This window comes from Apteryx mantelli, chromosome 4, assembly GCF_036417845.1.
Source record: "Apteryx mantelli isolate bAptMan1 chromosome 4, bAptMan1.hap1, whole genome shotgun sequence".
NCBI classification, from domain to species: domain Eukaryota; kingdom Metazoa; phylum Chordata; class Aves; order Apterygiformes; family Apterygidae; genus Apteryx; species Apteryx mantelli.
The window spans coordinates 71,829,625-71,848,574 of record NC_089981.1 but is presented as its reverse complement, the minus strand read 5'-3'; the positions used below and the strand labels follow the sequence as shown (position 1 = coordinate 71,848,574).

General features: G+C 36.3%; 1 protein-coding gene across 1 annotated transcript in view; it reads left to right on the top strand.

Moving 5' to 3' along the window:
• Positions 1 to 18,950, top strand: part of PPP4R3A (protein phosphatase 4 regulatory subunit 3A) — a 44,572-nt gene that overhangs the window by 10,395 nt on the left and 15,227 nt on the right. Inside the window, exons 3-4 of the mRNA XM_013940670.2 lie at positions 8,397 to 8,495; positions 10,419 to 11,036. Of these exons, the coding sequence (XP_013796124.1) occupies positions 8,397 to 8,495; positions 10,419 to 11,036 (717 nt within the window). The remainder of the gene's footprint in view (positions 1 to 8,396; positions 8,496 to 10,418; positions 11,037 to 18,950) is intronic.

Here is an 18,950-nt window from a genome sequence, read left to right as displayed (position 1 = left end):
TATTTCACTAGTAGTTAAGGTGATACTTTAGCCAGTGGTCAACAAAGACTTGCTTCTGAGTTAGTCTGCAGTTGTCAGTTGCTGTCTTAAAATTTCAATAAAAATCTTCTAGAGTCTTAAGGCTTACAATTTAAGAGTAACTTTGCAGTGTGATGTTCTTGTCAGCCTTTTATCTCAAAATTTGGGGGGGAGGAGGGGAGGAAACATCCTTTCAGTTTTAAAGGGGTACACAGTGGTGCGCTGGAGCTGTTTTTACTGTGACATACTTTGCATGTGGCTAAAGAGCGCCTTGGATATCTAATGGAATGAGTGGTTGAGTTCTGACATTCATCTAGGTTGATGTGAGGTTTGTAAGGAGAAACAATCTTTTATTGGACCAGCTGATCTGGTTTGGGGTAGGAAGGAAGGAGAGATGCGTAACAGATAAGCTTTTGGGGAGCTTGCTATGCTGGTTGCTTTGGGTTCAACAAGCCTATAAGTACCTTTGTGATAAACAGTGAACTTATTCCACTGGTGAATTAATGGCAATTGTTGGCTGGAATAGGTTCTTTCAAAAAAAAACAAGCAAAAAACCCCCATGCCTTGTTCTGCCTATTCAGCAATACTAGTGCCAGTGTCAAACAAATTGTCTTATTAATTGCTGATACCACAAATTATGCCATCTTAGGGTATAGTTATGTTTTAGTGATGACTATCGCAGCTCAGATCATTATTTGTCAGTATGATAGTATGCAGACCTGAGTACAAGTTTGTCTTGCTTTCTCTGATCTCTTCGTCTCTGAAACATCTGTGGAGATTACAAAAAAAAAAAAACCCTGTGAATCAAATTTTCTACTTTAGAGTGTGGGGGGGGTTTTGTTTTGTTGTTTGTTTGTTTATTTGTTTTAGGATTGAAAGCAAAGCTGGCTGTTTATTTTGGATTAATCAGATCTCTATGTGCATAGACATTGATCTCATGGGTGGTAGATATAACTGTCCACTCTTCCACTTGGAGGGGAAGAATACTTAGCAGATCTTGTAATACCTGCCTGGGGACATGTTTTTCATACATTGAAGCAGTCCTGAGTAACTTCAGCTATGACAATCTATTTCCCAGTTGTCCCAGACTTACCTCCCATCTAGATGCTTCATGTAATTCTTTAGGGCAAGAAGCACATAGGCATTTTTTAACTGCCTTTCACTAGTCAGATGAAGAAAGTAGTATAATCTTTCTGTCACAGTGAAGAGTTATTTTCTGCTGTGCATTAAAAGAGATAGACATGCTGTAACACAGAATTACTACTTGTGGAAGTTTTTGGATGCTCTAAACAGTGTACTTCCTAGCAAACTCATCTTTACTTAGTGCTTTAACTAGAAGAAAGGAATCCGTGCGAGGAGAATGTGCAAGTAAGGAAACAACTTGAGAAACTAATCTCCCCTAAACTCCTATGGCACAGTAAAGGGACTAATTTCCTATGTTAAGGTAATATTTGCAGGCAGAAGATTTCTTCTAATAAAGCATAATGTGAGTCAGTATGACGACTTGGCCCTCTGTCTTGTATTCCTGTTCAGGGCTATATGTTAAGTTTTATTGGTATTTGTATTTTAAAATGTTATAATGATGGTACTATAATTTAGGTATGGAATATACTGCATTTAGTTGTGGGTAAGTAGTGTACAGTTTAAAACTAAATTCTATTTAGTAAATGTAATTTAACTATATGGTGCTGGACCACATGTATAGAAAACAGTTTTCTTCTTCCATTGTTGATTGTTTTCTTAATATACTAGTAAACGTAGAAGATTAATTGTAATGTCCTGATGCATATGACACTGAAGAAGTCAATTTACACATTTCAATCCAGGCTCTGATTATTTTTGAAGACATTATAATGAGACAATTGCAGAATCCTAGGAATAGAGGTGCTGTTATTAAGAACAGATAATCATTATTCCAGAAGTCAACAATTGCAGTAGTATTTTAGGACATCACACCTCTTATATAACCTTAAAGGATAAAAAATAACTCTGTGTATATAGAGTTAATTTAGGGAGAAAGCTGATCTGGGTGTGGACTCTGGAATATACTTTTTCAAATGGTGTTTTGACAATGCTGCAGCAGTAGAACAGTAAACACTTATATCCTCAACTTTATTTTAGATACATCCTGTAATCCAGTGGTGAAGTATGCATTACGTCCCATTTTGTGCCTGAAACAAGGAAGACTTGAGTTGTTTACATCTTTCAGCTACAAAGTCTTGCCTCTGCACTAAAAACTTCAGTGTTTCATGTCCTCTGCTTTAGCAGTCGCTTTTTTTTTTTTTTCCAGTTCCTCACGAGAACACAATGCTTAAATTCATCCGCAGTGCCATCTACTAGCTCAGTAGCTCAAAGGTATCTATCCTTGAACGGTGAAAAGCAGACTTGTTAATAACACAGCTAAAATATGAAAATGTCCAAACAGATACTGGCAGAACGTTCAGAGAAGATAAACTTCCTGCATTTGCTATCAGGATGTGTGTGCCAACACTGAAGCTATTACAATAAAATTTGTGCCTATTGTAGCTAAGACAGTAAGGAAAAGGGTATATGTGGGGGGAACGAGGGGAGTGACTACTTCTGGGTGTGTGTGTGTGTGTGTTCTCTTGTTTAGTAGGTGGCCAAAGGATTCCTTTTTTTTCTTGACCTGAATTTTCCTGTGAAATCTTTCTTTTCTGCTGTTTCTGGATATGGTCATTGAGCCAGTGAGTTGAGGTTCTATTTTAGAATTAATAAATGGATTTTCTTCTGTGGGATCTACTGAAATGCAGCACTGAGAAGTCAAGTGTGATCGTTGAGCTTCCAAAGAAACTAATAGAATACATTCTACTAAAAGACCGAGTACATCTTTAACATTACTCAATTTTGGGGGTAACTTATTAGCACATCTAAATATACAGGTTCTAGGTGAACAGCTGCACAGAACCAAAATCAGAATTGAAACTTTATATTACACTATAAGGGCAGCTGTCTTTAACCTGAAGATTCTGCTGAAACCCACCACAATAACTTTGTATGCTTCACTTAATAAAGTACTGGTGCTATCAAAGAACACTTTGTAAGTAGAAACCCAGTGATTTTACTTTCCATTGTAAATAATATGCCAGCAAGATTCTGAAAGGTAGTTGGACATGTCCAGGGAAGTGTCTGTAAATGTAAGCAGCATAAAGGCTTAGCAGATGAGGAAGGCTGGTGGTCGGGACAGTCCGAGATGGGAAGAGACAGCCTTACTTAGTTAAACTTACAGTGCAGGAGGGGGAAGTGTCAGGGTCTAAATCACTTGAGGACTAGTAGGAAGGGATATTTCACTTTGAAGACAGAAACAGCTTCTTGAAAGCAGGATTTTGTGAAAGACCCATCTATTTTAAGGGATCAAAACTTTGACTTCTTGGGAGTAGCTTGAATCTTACAGGAACGCTGAAAGAATATTTTGGAATTTAGTAAGTTGTCCTGCAGTATGCTGATAAGCTATCAAAATACTTTATGCTAGAGAATCCTTCAGGTAATAGATGATTATGAATAATGTCAGTTTTGTTTTGGAATTTTTTTCTGGGCTGACAATAAATGCCTGCAGGGAAGAGTAGTATTCTCTCTAGATGCCAGCACCAATGAGAAGAGACTGTCAAACAGTATCAGTTCTCTTAATTTTATCCCATTAGGAAAGAAATATTAAATCAATTCTACTGCAGAATCAAATCCTGATGTACTGGTTGCTTTAAATTTCCCTTTATGAAATTCAAGGGCTTGCTTTTGAGATCATAGAAATGTTGTACAACATGCCTGCTGCTCGGCTTGCTAATAAGTTAAATAAAACTGGTTTAATATCCAATAAAATGTGTGACTGCTGGTGAGCTTTATGGGGAGAGACTGATGTTTGAGACCGATAGTATACATCCAACAACCTTTCTATTAAGGGGAATAAGCCTTTTGGGAAATTGTTTAAAAAGTGAGGAGAAACTGTTTGGTAGATACCATTGATAAACTAAACCCTGTCCACCTAAGTACCTCTGCCACTGCTTGCTGGCTTAATCTGTTGCAGCAGTATTTTTTACAATTAGTTTCTTAGGAATGAAATCTCGGACAAAGCTATGACACGCAGTAATGGTTCCTTGAAATCCAGCAGTCTGCTCCTCTAAATAACCAGGACTTGCTCCATGTGGACACGAGACAGCAAACAATCAAACAAGCAGCAAAGAAAAGGTTGATTGTACTCTGAAAAAGTTTCAGCTCAGGCTGTGTGTTTACAAAGATAAAATAAGGGTGCAAAAAATTAACTTCCACCAGATGATGAGATAAATACCTAAGTTCTCTAGGAAGAGGGCATGCTCAGAATTCTTGCTAAAATTAAGAACTCCCAATTATTTCTGAGCAGTCATTATGAAAGGAGACACTTACATCGACTACCTCAGGGAAACAGCACAATTTCTATAGGATAAGGTAATGTTAACACATCCAGTTGGCACTATTGTCAAAATATTTTTGCAAAGCAGCAAATGATTTTCCTACTCAAAGTAAGAAAGTGAGCTGTATATTAGTAGTTTTCTGATTGTCATCTTTGTGTTTAAAAAAGATCTTGCCAAGAACTCTAACGCATCTTGAAAAATATGAGGACCTAGAATGCAAGGATTCCTGTAGACAGTATAAAATAAAAAATACATATATTATTAAAATATATATATATATATATATAAAATCCTTCACTGATGAAACATTTGTCCATGTTTTTGACTTAGTTCATGCAGTGTAGCTCTGAATTAACATTTACTGCTGCAGTTTCACACATCAAAAGCAGTCAACAAACAAAGCAGTATTACAGGTTCATTTTGGAAAAATCTCCCTTTAGTAAAAGATAGGTAAAAAAGCCACATGATTTTTTATTGGGTTTAAGGACAAGCTAGGTGAGAGCAAATTTTAGATCTTCATTTTAGTCCATCCATTCAGTTCCTTATTTGGAGACTAATATTTTGTCTGTAGTGCAGAAAAATGGATAATTTTTTTCACCAAACGGAGCCAGAGCTGCATCTATGAGAGATCTAGGAAGGAAGAATATAGGGACAATGTGCAAGACTCATCTCCATACCTCTCTAACCTATAGCTAATATTAATAAGCACATATATGCACACTCTTATTTCCTCTGGGATTGGAGGAAGCAGTCTGAGAAAATTAAATTGTGTTTTTGAAGGCTTGGCATTTGGAAACAAGAGATAGTCCTATTCCGTAGCTGAGAGATCCAGAGTAGTTCCTGGATTCAAATTAAACCGTTCCGTGATGCAGATCAAACACATAGAAAGATTCCTTTAAGTAAAACAAGCAGAAGCCAGGCTTTTATTCTTGTGTTTTATCTCTAAGTACCTCTAGAATTTCTTTCAATCTCATCTCCCTGAAAAACACATACAAGTTTTGTACTCCTTTTTGAGAATTAGAAAAACCTTTGTAAGATTAAGAAAGTGATATTGCACTAATAACTGTGTACATTTAACAGTGAATTTAAACTTTAACTGAAGAGTGTATTATGCAACAGAGTGAAGTGTTTTTCTCCCCTTGTTTCACTCTCTCTTTTTAAATGCCCTTTGAGGCCAGAGGGATATACAAACAAATACTCTCTTACTGAAGGTCCAGAGAGCAGCAATGGCCAGATTTCTATTGAGGTACTGACATGAATGTATAGTATGAAATCCATCTGTAATAATGAGACAGATGGATAACATTCATACTTTCAAATTGTTCATGTTGGCTGTTGGAAAATACTTTTCTAATATTAATGAAGTGAACTTGAAAATTATTGTTCTGTCATTCAAAATATTTAAAGTCTTTCAGCAACTTTTTGTTTTGCTTTCCAAAGTAGGAACAATTAAAAAAAATCAGTACTTGTAAAGATGAAAAAATAATCTCTGAGCTTCCATGTATGACAGTGGATTATCTCGTTCACAAGAACAGTTGGCCAAACATACTTTATACATCTGTGACTATAATTTGCAAAAGCAGCTTTACCTTTGAGTCTTCCCTTTCATCTCTCTTGTGCCTTTCTTCCTCCCTACATCGCCCTCTTCCCCAGAGGAAGAAAGAAAGAAAAAGAAAGAAAGACTGACCTGTGTTGGTCAAATGCTAAATCTTACTCAGAGATAGACTTGGGGGTGTTGTTTATTTAACTTACAGCAGTTAATGTAAATAACACTGTCATTATTTGCGTTCTTTTAGTCATTTCTCTATTTGTTAGTCGTGTTCTTGATACAGAAGAAAATATGTTTTGATCTTCTTTTGGAAATGGCTTGCTCAGAAACCTACCAACTTTCACTGTAGGTAGGAATTTGGTAGATAGGAATGTCGCAAGTACTGCTAGAGATCTTGCCTACTTTAAATTTATTTATTTATTTATTTTAAATGACAAAACATGGCTCAGCGGGAAGCTGATCAGACAATGGCTTTAAAAATTACTGCAGTATAAATACTAACAACAGAGATTCATTATAAATTATTAGATTTTGACCCTGGTGAATACAATGCATATTGCAGTAAAATATATGGTTATATAATGGTTACAAAAAAATGCAAGCTGAAGACACATCAGTATTTAGTGACTGATGCAGCTTCAGTTTTATTCTCATTCCTTTAGTAGTTTTTAACTTCTGGTTCTTTTTTCCTTTGGGCCTTCCCTTTCAGAATTATTGTAAACTGCTGTTTTTCTTCCTGGATAGGTTTCAGCAGTACTAGGTGCTGTCAATCTGTTATTACCAGAGTATTTGCACAGTGATCTGTTTTGTAGGGGATACAGTATTAATTGTGACTTTTTTCTTCCTTTTGTATTTTGGAGGTGGTCTTCCTAAATCCCTTTCTTCTGTGTACCACCTCTTCCTCAACCCTTTGGAAAAGGAAAAGGTAAACTATTTGCCATTTGCAAGGTAAACCCCTGAGTGCATCTGAAGCGGTATAGCTGCTCTGGTAATGGCAAATTGATTATGTTGTATTGCTTGACTGACTCCTCATGGAGCTAGGTGGATCATGCTTTTTACATTATAGGTTAGTTTAAGGTGTTTTCTGGTAAGTGCATATTGAAATCTAAATATTAGATTTCTCTTTATTGTCAGTGCTCATTTTAATATTTGAAGTAAATTCAGCCTAATTAATATTAAACTGTTTTAAGTTTGATAAAGGTCCAGCAAGTTACAGTGCTTTTGCAGTTATTTTAAATGAACTCCTCTAGGAATAATCACTATAAGCAAAATCTATATTTAATGAAGCACAGATATTCTATTTTATGGTTCTCAGTGAAATAGAAGTAGAAAAAATTTCACATCTTTTTTGTACTAGTGATTAAATGCATGTTGTAGCATTTAACTGAAATAATACTCTTTCATTTGGCTATGTATATTTAGTGTGGCTCATTTCCACTAGCTCTTACAGGAGGAGAAAAGACTTTTAAAATAAAACTTGATTCACTATTTAAATAATGCAGATTATATTTTCCTCTCTAGGTCATTTTGTGATTCTTTGTTTTCATTCTATCAGTAATTACGATTTAGTAACCTGTTTGTAAACTACTGCATCAGATACCTTACCAATGTGCTGTACTGTCTTTGCAGTATCAGCTTCCACTTCTATGTATCATTTTTGGATGCAATATGAGGACTCTCATAAACTCTTGAACTATTCTAACAAGTAGATGAGAGCTTAAGTTTCTGGGTAGTAAACATAACTAAGCACTGTTTTAACTAACTACTCAAAATCTAGAGTGAAAATTATATCCTTTCAGAATTGCAGTTTGGAATGAGTAAAAAAAGATGTGCATGGTTCAGTATAAAAGGTATGCATATTCTGAGGCAGTTAACCGTATGCATATTGAAGGACCTGTTCTTGTTTAAAGTTTGTAGGCACCTTGATGCATCTTTTTAAGCAGGTGTTCTGTGCGTTACCACAGTGTTTTGAGGCCTACCGAAAAATTAAGAAAGTGATTGTAACTTTTATCCTGCAAAAGATTGATTATGTAGTTATATGTGCTCCATTTGAAATAGATTTAAAAAAAAACCAACAGCCTGTCTCCTTTGTTACTGTGTTTTATCAGAGGATGCAGTGAGGTAAAAGTACATGTTGTAAACACAGCTTTTGACGTTTACAAATTTATGGTCATGTAAATTGAGACTGAAAATACTTTCTTTAACTTGTTTATTCTGGTTTATGTTGAAGTGTGGTTTTTTTCACTCCTAAGGATATCAGAGCTTATAAAATCTTTCAAAGTATGATGATTACATTTGACTTGTAGCACTGTCCTGTGTCAGAGCTGTCTTTATTTTAAAATAACTCGTGTACCAGTCTTTAAACACTATTCAAGTATGTAAAATCTAAAATACATTGCCTGAAAATACTTTTTTTTTCTTTAAAGGATACCTTGATTGTGTGGTCTGAAGCTGAAAATTATGATTTGGCACTTAGCTTTCAAGAAAAAGCAGGATGTGATGAAATATGGGAAAAAATATGTCAGGTAAGTTTGATGCATGGAAGATCAAGACACCCAATAATCTTAATCTTTGTGTTCATGAGTTTTGAACCATCTTAAGTAGTGAATTTGAGACAAAGTAAAAACAAAACAACCCCCCACCCCCCAAATTTTGCATTTTTGCATTTGAAAACTTTTCCCTTCCCCTGCAAATCTAGTATGAAGTTCTACTCTGATTTTCACAGAGCATTTTCAGGTCTTTTTTACTTAACATAACTTTTTAGATTCATTTTCTCCCAAGGAATTTAGCTCTAAAACAAGTGCTCAAAACGTTTTGTAATTAATCGGTATTCATAAATAACTTTTTTCTGGTTGACCAGAAGGGTAGAGTTTATCTTTCCAAAGTTTTTATTGTAGAGAGAAGAATATATAGGAGCTCTTTCTTAAATGATATCTATAAGGTGTTAACTAACACCCAGAAGAGTTTAATCAGTATATCATATCACTGATTTTAGTTCAATCTGTTAATTATTTTTTTCATTCCAAGCATTACAACTTTTCTTACTTTATTTGCTAAATTATGTGGGATTTCTCTTTAGATTTATCTAATAATTCTTTCCCTGTGCACTCTCTCTTCTTGCTCTTAATAAAGATGTACTTCTCTCCACTGTCTTCTGTATTTTGTTCTCACTGATGTCAGAAGTGAAGCAAAATAAATGTGGTTTCATTCCTCAGGCTCTGCTTAAAGAGGTAGTATTTTTTGCAAGAATTTAGAGTTTTTACATCCTGTTTTGAGACCATGCTATTGTTTTTTTTGTCTAGTGTACTTTAAACATTTTAAGCTTTCACAGACATTAAAGCTTTCTTTTAAAAGAAAATCTCTGATACCACTTGATAGTAGATGTGGTTGCTGATAGGAAACAGTAAATGGATTTAAAAGCATTCTAGATTTTAATCTATATGCATATAGAATTTGTATTGTCCGTGAAGAATTATTTCTCCCAGATTTTTTGGTTAATTTTCAAGATTAAAAAGAGCTGTGCCTTCTGCCCTTCTATTCAGCAGCGCCTTTCTAGATTTGGTGCATCAGAGTCCAAACAAATACCACAGTTAAGATGTAATTAAGGCTGAAACACCGGTGCCCGAACATCTTTGTTCATTTTTTTCACTAATTTGTGCTTTCTGCAGCTTCCTGGTTGTATCTCTAGAGAGATCTCTACAGATCCTGTGCCTTGTTTTTCTGACAGTTTCACATTTCCTCTACTCTTTGTTAATGTTGGGTTTGGGAACAGCTTGTCTGTTCTTAAGAACTTTGTAGACTTTGCTGTGGATTCTGTGCCTCCATTGAGTATTTAGAAAGTACACCATAATGCGTTTAGACTTGTAGCTCTCCAGAGCTGAAGAACAATAAAATCAACAAGACTAGCCTCTTTATTCTGCTTAAGCTTGCACAGAAGGTTTGAGGAGCATCAAGAGCTGTTAAACAGCCTGTTATAAACGTTAAAAGCTATCACTGCAATAATGTAGTACTGGTTTGCGTTTGGAAATTTATGTACAGATAATAAGGGCTAGAAACAAATAGCTTAGGTCAGTACTCTGCTAAAGCCTTGTGGTCACTACTAGTAATTGTGAATTTCCCGTTTTATGTGAAGTATTCCAAAAAATTATCTTTTACTTCATTCTTTTTTATTGTGTTGCTAGTTTTCCTTTTTATAGAGAATAACTATAATTAAATATCTAATATAGAAATATTTTTTTTTTATTTTAAAAGTGTTCTTTCTGAAGAAATGGTTTGAGTATCTCATATCTTTTAAACCAGCAAATCTCAATGTCAAACTTGTATTTGCACTTCTATTTTGGCCTTAAAAGGCAAAAAACATATGACAGTTGAAATGGTGTTTTAATAAAACTATTAAAAGACCAGTAAACATTAAAACTCTGCTTTTTTGAAAACATCTTGTTTTATAGGTTCAAGGCAAAGACCCTTCTGTCGATATTACTCAGGACCTTGTGGATGAATCTGAGGAAGAACGTTTTGATGATATGTCATCACCAGGTCTAGAATTGCCATCTTGTGAATTAAGTCGACTAGAAGAAATTGCAGAACTTGTGGCATCTTCACTGCCTTCACCATTACGTCGTGAAAAACTCGCACTAGCACTGGAAAATGAGGGCTATATTAAGAAGCTCTTAGAAATTTTTCATGTGTGTGAGGACTTGGAGAATATTGAAGGACTACACCACTTATATGAAATTATCAAGGGAATCTTCCTTTTGAACAGAACTGCACTTTTTGAAGTCATGTTTTCTGAGGAATGTATAATGGACGTAATTGGATGCCTAGAATATGATCCATCTTTATCACAGTCACGGAAACACAGGGAATTTCTGACTAAAACAGCAAAATTTAAAGAAGTGATTCCTATATCTGACCCAGAGCTGAAGCAAAAAATACATCAGACATACAGAGTACAATATATTCAAGATATGGTCCTACCCACTCCCTCAGTATTTGAGGAAAATATGCTATCAACACTTCATTCTTTCATTTTTTTTAATAAAGTGGAAATAGTTGGTATGTTACAGGTAAGTTTGAGAATTTCACAGTCTTTTAATTTGAGTTTGGGCAAAGAATATTGGATAATATTTCTTGGAAAGATTGAGGTGCTACCTTGGAGCCTTCACTTCAAAATGACTTCCAGCTTCATAGAAGTAGTATATAAAAAAGAGATATGAAATTTGAGTACTGAACTGTTAAATTGATTATCATAAATACATTCTAGATTTCGGACTAGATTCTCTATAACTGATGATTTAAAGTGCACAAACATATGTGGAATCCTCAGCAGAGCAAGGCTGGTTAAAATGAGTGGTACTCCTTGCATTTTGAAGGGTTGTTTCTGTTAGGATTTTTCCTCTATTCTGGGACTTTTTAGGTGCTACAATTAAGGATGAATTTAGAATGACAAAACAAAGTCAAATCTTTTCACCTCAGTTTTATATATACCATCTTATACCAGCATGTAAGTGTTTCTAAGTTTGATATAAATTAGGAAAATTTGGAAAGTACAGGTTCAGAACATAACGTTGCTTTAGGTGCTTGAACATTTCCTTAGTTCTCTTATCTTGTAAGTCCCTAAATAATACTTCTTGGAGTTGTCAGTTTTTCCTGATGTATGTCTTACTGAAAATGTAAGGAGATTATATGCAACTGATGCTTTAGATTTCTTATCTGCATGTCTTAAGTATTCTACACCAACCCTATGAATTTCCTGAACTGTGTAGAAGTAAGTGGCACATCTGTGTAATGGGAGCTTCCTAAAGCTTTCGACAGACTCTGCAGATTGGAAAAGCACATGTATTTTAGTTTGTAGAAATCAATTACCATTGTCTTAACTCTTCTAACTTTTAAGAAATGAATAGCCACTGCCTTCCTAGGGTCTGTCTGGTCTGGAGAAATGGATGAAATGCTAGATGCTGCTGATAAAGTTCAGCATTTTAATCTTCACTTGAACCTCAGAGTGCACCATTTTTAATTTCATGGAAAATATGGCAAGGAAGAATGTAAATTCCTTGCACAAGCTCGTATGGGAAATCAGTATTAAAACTAGGCCGTCTGACTTTTCATCCACAACACTCAGTTGATCAGAATACTGATATAAGCGAGCCCTGTCACTCAGGACTCTAATCCGTTGCCCACACTTGTAGCATTTTATAAGCAGTAGGGTACACAAGACATCCACATGCACCTGTCCTGACCATGGACACATGACTCGTGGAAGCCACTGGAGGCCAGGTAGAACACCTAGGGCCTCTTGAATGGTACTAGATCCCAATATATGGTCAACTGAATCAAACCCTTCTTACCTATATGCATGTCCTTGATAAACAAGGTCACAGCATATGTATCCTGAACAGTCAGAAGGCCTTAATCACCATGAAGTAACCAGTTTGGGAAACCTTGCAAGCCTGACTTTGAGAGAGTGTTGAAAAACATTCAAGTAAGGTATCTCGAGTATCTGGGATGACTAGTCTCTCTAAAATATCTTGGCCTCTTTGCAGTTGTTGCTACAAGTAGAGTTGTGAGGATGGTAGATGCTGTCTTGAGAGGCAGAGGGAAGAGTTATTCAGTAATCTTGGTGTCAGTGGCTGATACTGGGAGGGATCTTGAACTTGGGTAGATTTGGAAAGGAAACTGAGCAAGTAGAAAGAGGACCTAATACTGCAAAATCATTAAGAGCGCATTTGCCAGAAACCGTGAGGGTAATTTGATAAAGAACTAGTGGCTGATTAGCTTCCTTCTGTTTTTTGTCTCTTATAAACTGTGTTAGATTGGTACACGTAGGGTAAGTTGAGTGACGATATCATTGCTTAGTATGGTCGCAAAGCTTGTTAGTTGCAGTTTACAGATGAACTAGAGGCTCAGAACTTGTGTGATCCTAAGTTTCTGAACCTTACCTTCACTTCTGCTGCTGTTGCCTGTGACTCTTTGGGAATGACATATAGTCCCTGTGCAGTGGAACCAGAAGAATTAACATTGCCTAACTTTCAAAGTAAGGTAAATATTTCAACTTGTTGAAGTGCTTTGTACAGGTTTAAGGACCGAAGAGCAGTACCGCACAAGCGAGATGATACATGCTGTGCTATACTGTAATTCCTAGGCCTTTCACAGGGCAACTCTATAGCGTGGAGGGCGAATGCCCTGAGTTTCTAGATAACATTCTGTTGGGAATTATTTAACAGAAATATTGATGATCATTTCTTGTCTTTGAGGGAATTAAAGGAGGATCTGGCAAATCATATGCTCATTGCATTTATGAGATTAAAAGGCTTGATTAATTTATTTTTCAAATTCTCGTAGTGTAGCTCAAAGCGAAGATTTAAACTACTTATCTGGAGTTTATTAATTTATTTATACAGCAGTATTTCAGATTGCACTTGTCTATATTCTCCGCCCTCTAAAGTCACATTCTCCCCTTTTCTTTCTCCCCCCATTCCTGCTATCCATAAATAAAATGTATGAAAATGTTCTCATTTCTTTATGCAGAATAAATAATATTCTGAGATCAAAATTGAAAGACTGCTTTTTTTATTTCACTTCTATGACTAGTTCTTAATGTAGTTCTTCCTTTAGTGTGGTTTGATCCTCATTTTTGTAGTTGGTCATATCACAGTACTTTCTTCTGGACTTATTTCATGAAATATTTAAAATGACCGTAACCACACTCCAGTGAGGGGAGTCCCTGGTATTCATTATTTTTAGCCTTACCAGGTCCTGGTGCTCACTAACCTTACTTGTGTATTTACAAAACAGTTTCTTTTTTAAGTCGTTATTAACTGAAGAGTTTTGGGATGCATCATGGTAGTTTATTGGGAGCCACAGATGGGTCTCAAGTCATTTCTTTCTGCAGTAAATGTGTAATATAGGCTGTTGTGCTTTTGTGGTTAACTTTAGATTGTCTCTCCCAGACTGGTTAGGCTACAATAGAAGAGTTAGGTTTTTAGTGAGTTTTACATCTCAGAAAGGTTAAAGTAAACTCTTCTCTGTGAGCAGCTGGTATCCTATGATGTACTGCAACTATTGTGCCTACAGTTCTGTTGTTTTGTATGACTCTGGCTCTGAGGAGGAAGAGAAGAAAATCTGTTCCCTGCATGATAAAAAGATGAGCTCCAAAAGACCCCTTCTTGTGTCAGACTGAAGTGAAACCCTGCAACAGCTTCACCTCAGGTTAACTCAGCCATACCTTGGTTAGAGAAAAGTGACCAGAAATCTGTACAAGAATGGTTGTTCACGGCTGCCTAGTTGTGCTGTGCAGCTTGTACCCTATGCTTTTGGACAGGCCAGTTGACTTTACCTGAAATTACCGCTGTGTTCTATTGAAGGCATTTTGTGTCCAGGTAGTACTCCATTTAAAGTCAACTTTTCAATTATAACTAGTTAATTCTGTAAATTGGACAAACCTTTGCATGGAGGCAAGACTAGGGAATTGACGTATATGCTGATTCTTAGGAATTCTGGCTTTCAAAAAGGTTATTAGGAGAGATGTTGGACCTTTTGAAGAAAGAAAAATTTCTGTAGGCATGGAAGATACCCGCTTCCCTGATTTTGCTTTGTTTAGTACAGAAGTAGTTTTTGCCTCTTCTGTGGTAAAAGCAAGAATAGAAAGTGGGTCACCTTTGGCACTTTAGATTTATGAACTGTATTCATCCCTCTTACTTCATTAAGTTTAGATTTCCCATAGCCTTTTTAAAAATGCTTACACTGGTTGCTTTTCTGTGAAATGGAGTTGAGTTTATTTGCGATATAATTGTCTAAGGCCTGTCATTTTAAGTCAGTTCATCAAGCTCTCGCTATGCTAGGTATTGTTGGTCACGACAGATAATAAACCCATGATAGCAGCATTCCCATTCTTCAGAATTAACTACTGTAGAAACCTGCTCAGTTACAGGTTTTATGATTGGCTTGTACAGAAGGTACAAAAGAGATATATGCCTTTTTTTTCCAATTTCAGCCCTTCCTAATATGCTCTCAGTGCTTGGGGTCCAGCCCATTCTAGTCTTGTGATGTGGTAGCCACCAAGGAGCCTTACTGAGACATGGAGCTCGCCAAGCTTTGAGAGTGGGGGTGGGACAGGTAAGTAGTGTTTCTTACTTTATATGACGCTTTTTTGCAATTTAAAAAATAAATACTAATGTTCACACTGGAGGCCACCAGTTCTTTCCCTTTGTATTACAAACTAGTTCTTTAAAAAAACAAAAACTTGCAAAACTGCGCCATAGAGTGAGCAAACACTGTTTCCTTCAATTCTCTACCCCCTCTCTCATTGGCGTGTTCTTTTTGCCAGCAAGATCCTGTGGTGTTTATAACTTCTAGAATATAGATTATTGTTAGGATTACTTCAGAGTTTGTTATCTTGTGTTTTCAGGAAACTGGAGAGTGGAAAGGGAAAGGGAAATATATATTTAAGTAATTAGTGCTTAGTGGAACAGTGATCACATGGCATTGCTATACTTGTAAATCAGCTTTTTTTTAAATACAGAATTTATTTTACTGATAGTCCCTCTCACCTTTTTTAATAAATGCAAATTTGTAGGCATTTAGGTACATATGTACATTTTGCTGGATATAGGTATAATAGTATGCTATTCTTCATTTTAAATGTGGAATTGCGTTTTACAGATAGTAACTTATTCTTAACAGAGCCCCTTGAAGGTAAATGTGAATTATCCTTAGGGGTTTTTGAGTAAGAGTTGTGTCAGTGCATGTAAGCAGTTTTGCCCAAATATAAGAGGATTAGGACATCTCCAGCGGGTCAGCTGTTTTGTGGTAGTTGGCTCAGGAATAACTCTACTTGAGATTTATTTTACAGTATAATTTACCTTGCAGTGAAGTGTAGAAGAACACTTTCTGTGGGAAAGTGCTTGATGAAAGAAGTTTACAAGTGTTGCATGCTGATGATTTCTGAATTAATTTCCTCGTTGTAAAAAGTGATTTTGATGTGCTGCTGCTATTTCAGTATGTTGTCTGAAGTGGAAATAGCTCATTGATAGCGAATGAAAGGCATGTGTAGGAAGACAGTATGAGATACAGGAGATCAAAGCCTTTTAAACTATGAAATCTTTTATTGCTGTTGTGGAAAGGAATGTGTGTTTGAAACTGTAGTTCTGTGTTTGCTGGTAACATTTTATAAAACATTCACTTTCTGGGCTGAAATATCCATAAATGATAGCCTGAAATGAATATGCAGGTAGAAAATAGGATGGAAACTATTCTCTTTTTCCATCTTAGTTTTCACCGAGTTTCTTGAATTTTTTTGAGAAAGAGATTTTTTTCCTCATTTATATACAATCACACATGTGCAGTGTCTGATAGCTGAAAGTTAACAATATTCAGTGGAGAGAGACCTACTTTTAAAGAGTGCTTTTAAGTGCCTTTTGGGAGGAGGAGGAGTGCTTTGAAAGTTGGTTCACAAATGTAAAAAGTATATTTTTATGTGATCCTCCTTTGTCTATGGGTTTTCTTGTTTTTAAACTTAGAAATGATTGAGTGAGAGGAGAACCTGGCTTAATTCCATCTTCATGAACTGTGAAAGATGTTCAAATCATAGGAGCATCTGCTTAGATCTTGCAGAACCATAAATGAGTATACTTAATGTTTGGCACGTGCATAGTTTGGGTATTGCACATTTTAATAATTTCTAGCATGGAGAAAACATATAGCTTAATTCTAAGATTATTCTCTAAGCTATCTTTAGCAGTTTTGTTCTTTCCTGGAAAACATTTATGACCTTCACAGCTTCTGGGGTATATCCAAAGGGGTACAGACACCTGTCTGCATTGAGAGGCCAGATATTACAAAGAATTATGCATTTACTCTGAATCTATTTCACAGGCATAATTTTTTTTAGATTTTTCCAAGTTGCAAAAAACCAGAGAACATTTAAGCTTGGATAATTCTAGTGTTCAGTGTTGGTGCTTTGTAACTTCTAAAATACATGAACTCTGCTCTCTTGTACTGTGCATTTCCCTAGATTCTGGTAGTATAGGTCAAGAATGTATCTTTAAATATAATATCACGTCAGTAATTTTACAGCCTTGTATATATAGATACAGATAAATACATAGAATCTTGTATTTAGAATTTTCATTGCATTCACAGGTTTTCTGTAGATGGGAGAGACCTTTTTATATCAGTAACAACCTGTCTGCCTTTCGTTAAGCATCTGGAACAAGGCTGTCCTGAAACATATTTCAGGACTAAGACAGAGCAATGAAGTTAGTAATAGGGAGCCTACATTTCCCTGTTGTTTTTATTTTCTTGGAATAACTGCCATTTACTGCATCTTTTCCATGAAAGGAATTTCTTGTGGGAGTTATTTTGGATCATTTGGTTCCATCTTAGCTCTACTGATTTTAAATGGCATCAAGGTGTGCTAAGGACTAGAGATTTCAGAAAATACTGTTAATTTAAAAATACAATGTATTTAACAGAATTTGGGAGAAGAGATGATAATGGTGTTGAAAATCTTTCAGTATTATATTTAGAAAAATTTTGTAAAATACCATATTGTATTACACACTTGGAGGGTTGAAAACCAGTTACATACACAACTTTTGCAAATTCTTCCTGAAACCTTAAGTGTCAACATTGAATTCTTCATCAATTCCAATGTGATGAGTCCCCTGCAGCAGTTCCAAACGTTGGCAAGCACAGTAACGGGGAGCGGGCTGGCCTCCGCTGCGGCTGGCCGGCTCCTGACCAGGGCAGGGGCTGAGGCAGCCGGGCCAGAGCAGGGAGCTGGTCCTGCCGTGCTCGGCAGTGTCCTTCTGCAAGGTGCCGCGTCCCCAGGGGGCTCCAGTGGGTCATAAATGAGGCCCACATATCACCAGCAGTAAATGTCGTGTGTGGGGTGGGGAAAAGGGGATATTAGGGGTGGTTTTTTGCTTCTCTCCCTCTTCTCCTGTTCTTCCACGTTTTAACTTAAAAAAATTTGGGGGGGGGGGGATACTTTGGGTAATAGTGTGTTCCTTTTCGAGCAGAAGCACACTAGTCACGGCTCGAACATACTTCAGTGCTGAACCTTCCATTATTTTTCCCAGTGATTATTCTGAGATGTTTCTGTGTTACTGACTTGAACTTATGTTCAGGCCTTATAAAAGAGGCGAAAACCCTCTTTCACAGAGTAACTAGTCTCACTACCCAGTGGGGAATAAGCATACAGTTTTTCGCTAGTTTTGTTAGATTAGATTGCTTTCATTTCTCTTTTTCCTGGTTTCATCTAGATATAACATCAAGCATTTTAGTCTATTCCTGTTAATCATGCTACTATTAATCATGGAGAGTAACTTGCATGTTCTTTGAAAGAACTGTTTTTGTGTTTAGAGGTTGCCATCTATAATTTTTTGTATTTGAGTAAACAAGCGTATCAGTATCTCTCCTGTGTGTTAGTTATGTTATCTGTAATGTCTAATGAGCTGAATATTAGAACTGAAAACTTACTAATCCATATGAACAGCTGGATAGCAGGTAGTCATACATCCTTATATTCTTTCATCACAGCTTAAGTATCCTAAAATCAAAATCCTTAATTTTTGGTTTTGAACATAGACTCAGTTGAAATCTGAAAGTCAAACTTTGGATTTCCAGTGCTTGATTCTCCAGAGTGAGTTTTCGTAAACTTCAGATGAGGCCTCTGCTCTCTCTTTTGTTTTTGAAGAAGTTGTCACGCAAATAGCATCTGAAACTGTGTTCAGCAATAATTCTTTGTTCATTGTAACTGAATTGTTGGGTCAGGTTAGGAGTAAAGCACAGCATGAAGACAAGAGGAAGCATGTGGCATTCCCTAAATATAGGATTTACCATACAGTGCGGTGAAATGCCTTGTAGAGTTACTGACTGCTGCCAACCTATTTGGGGTTTATCTATGCTGTGCAGTGCCATCCAGGGCTCCTGGATTGGGTGGTGAAAGCGTTATGGCTGCGTTAGCATGGTGTGCCATC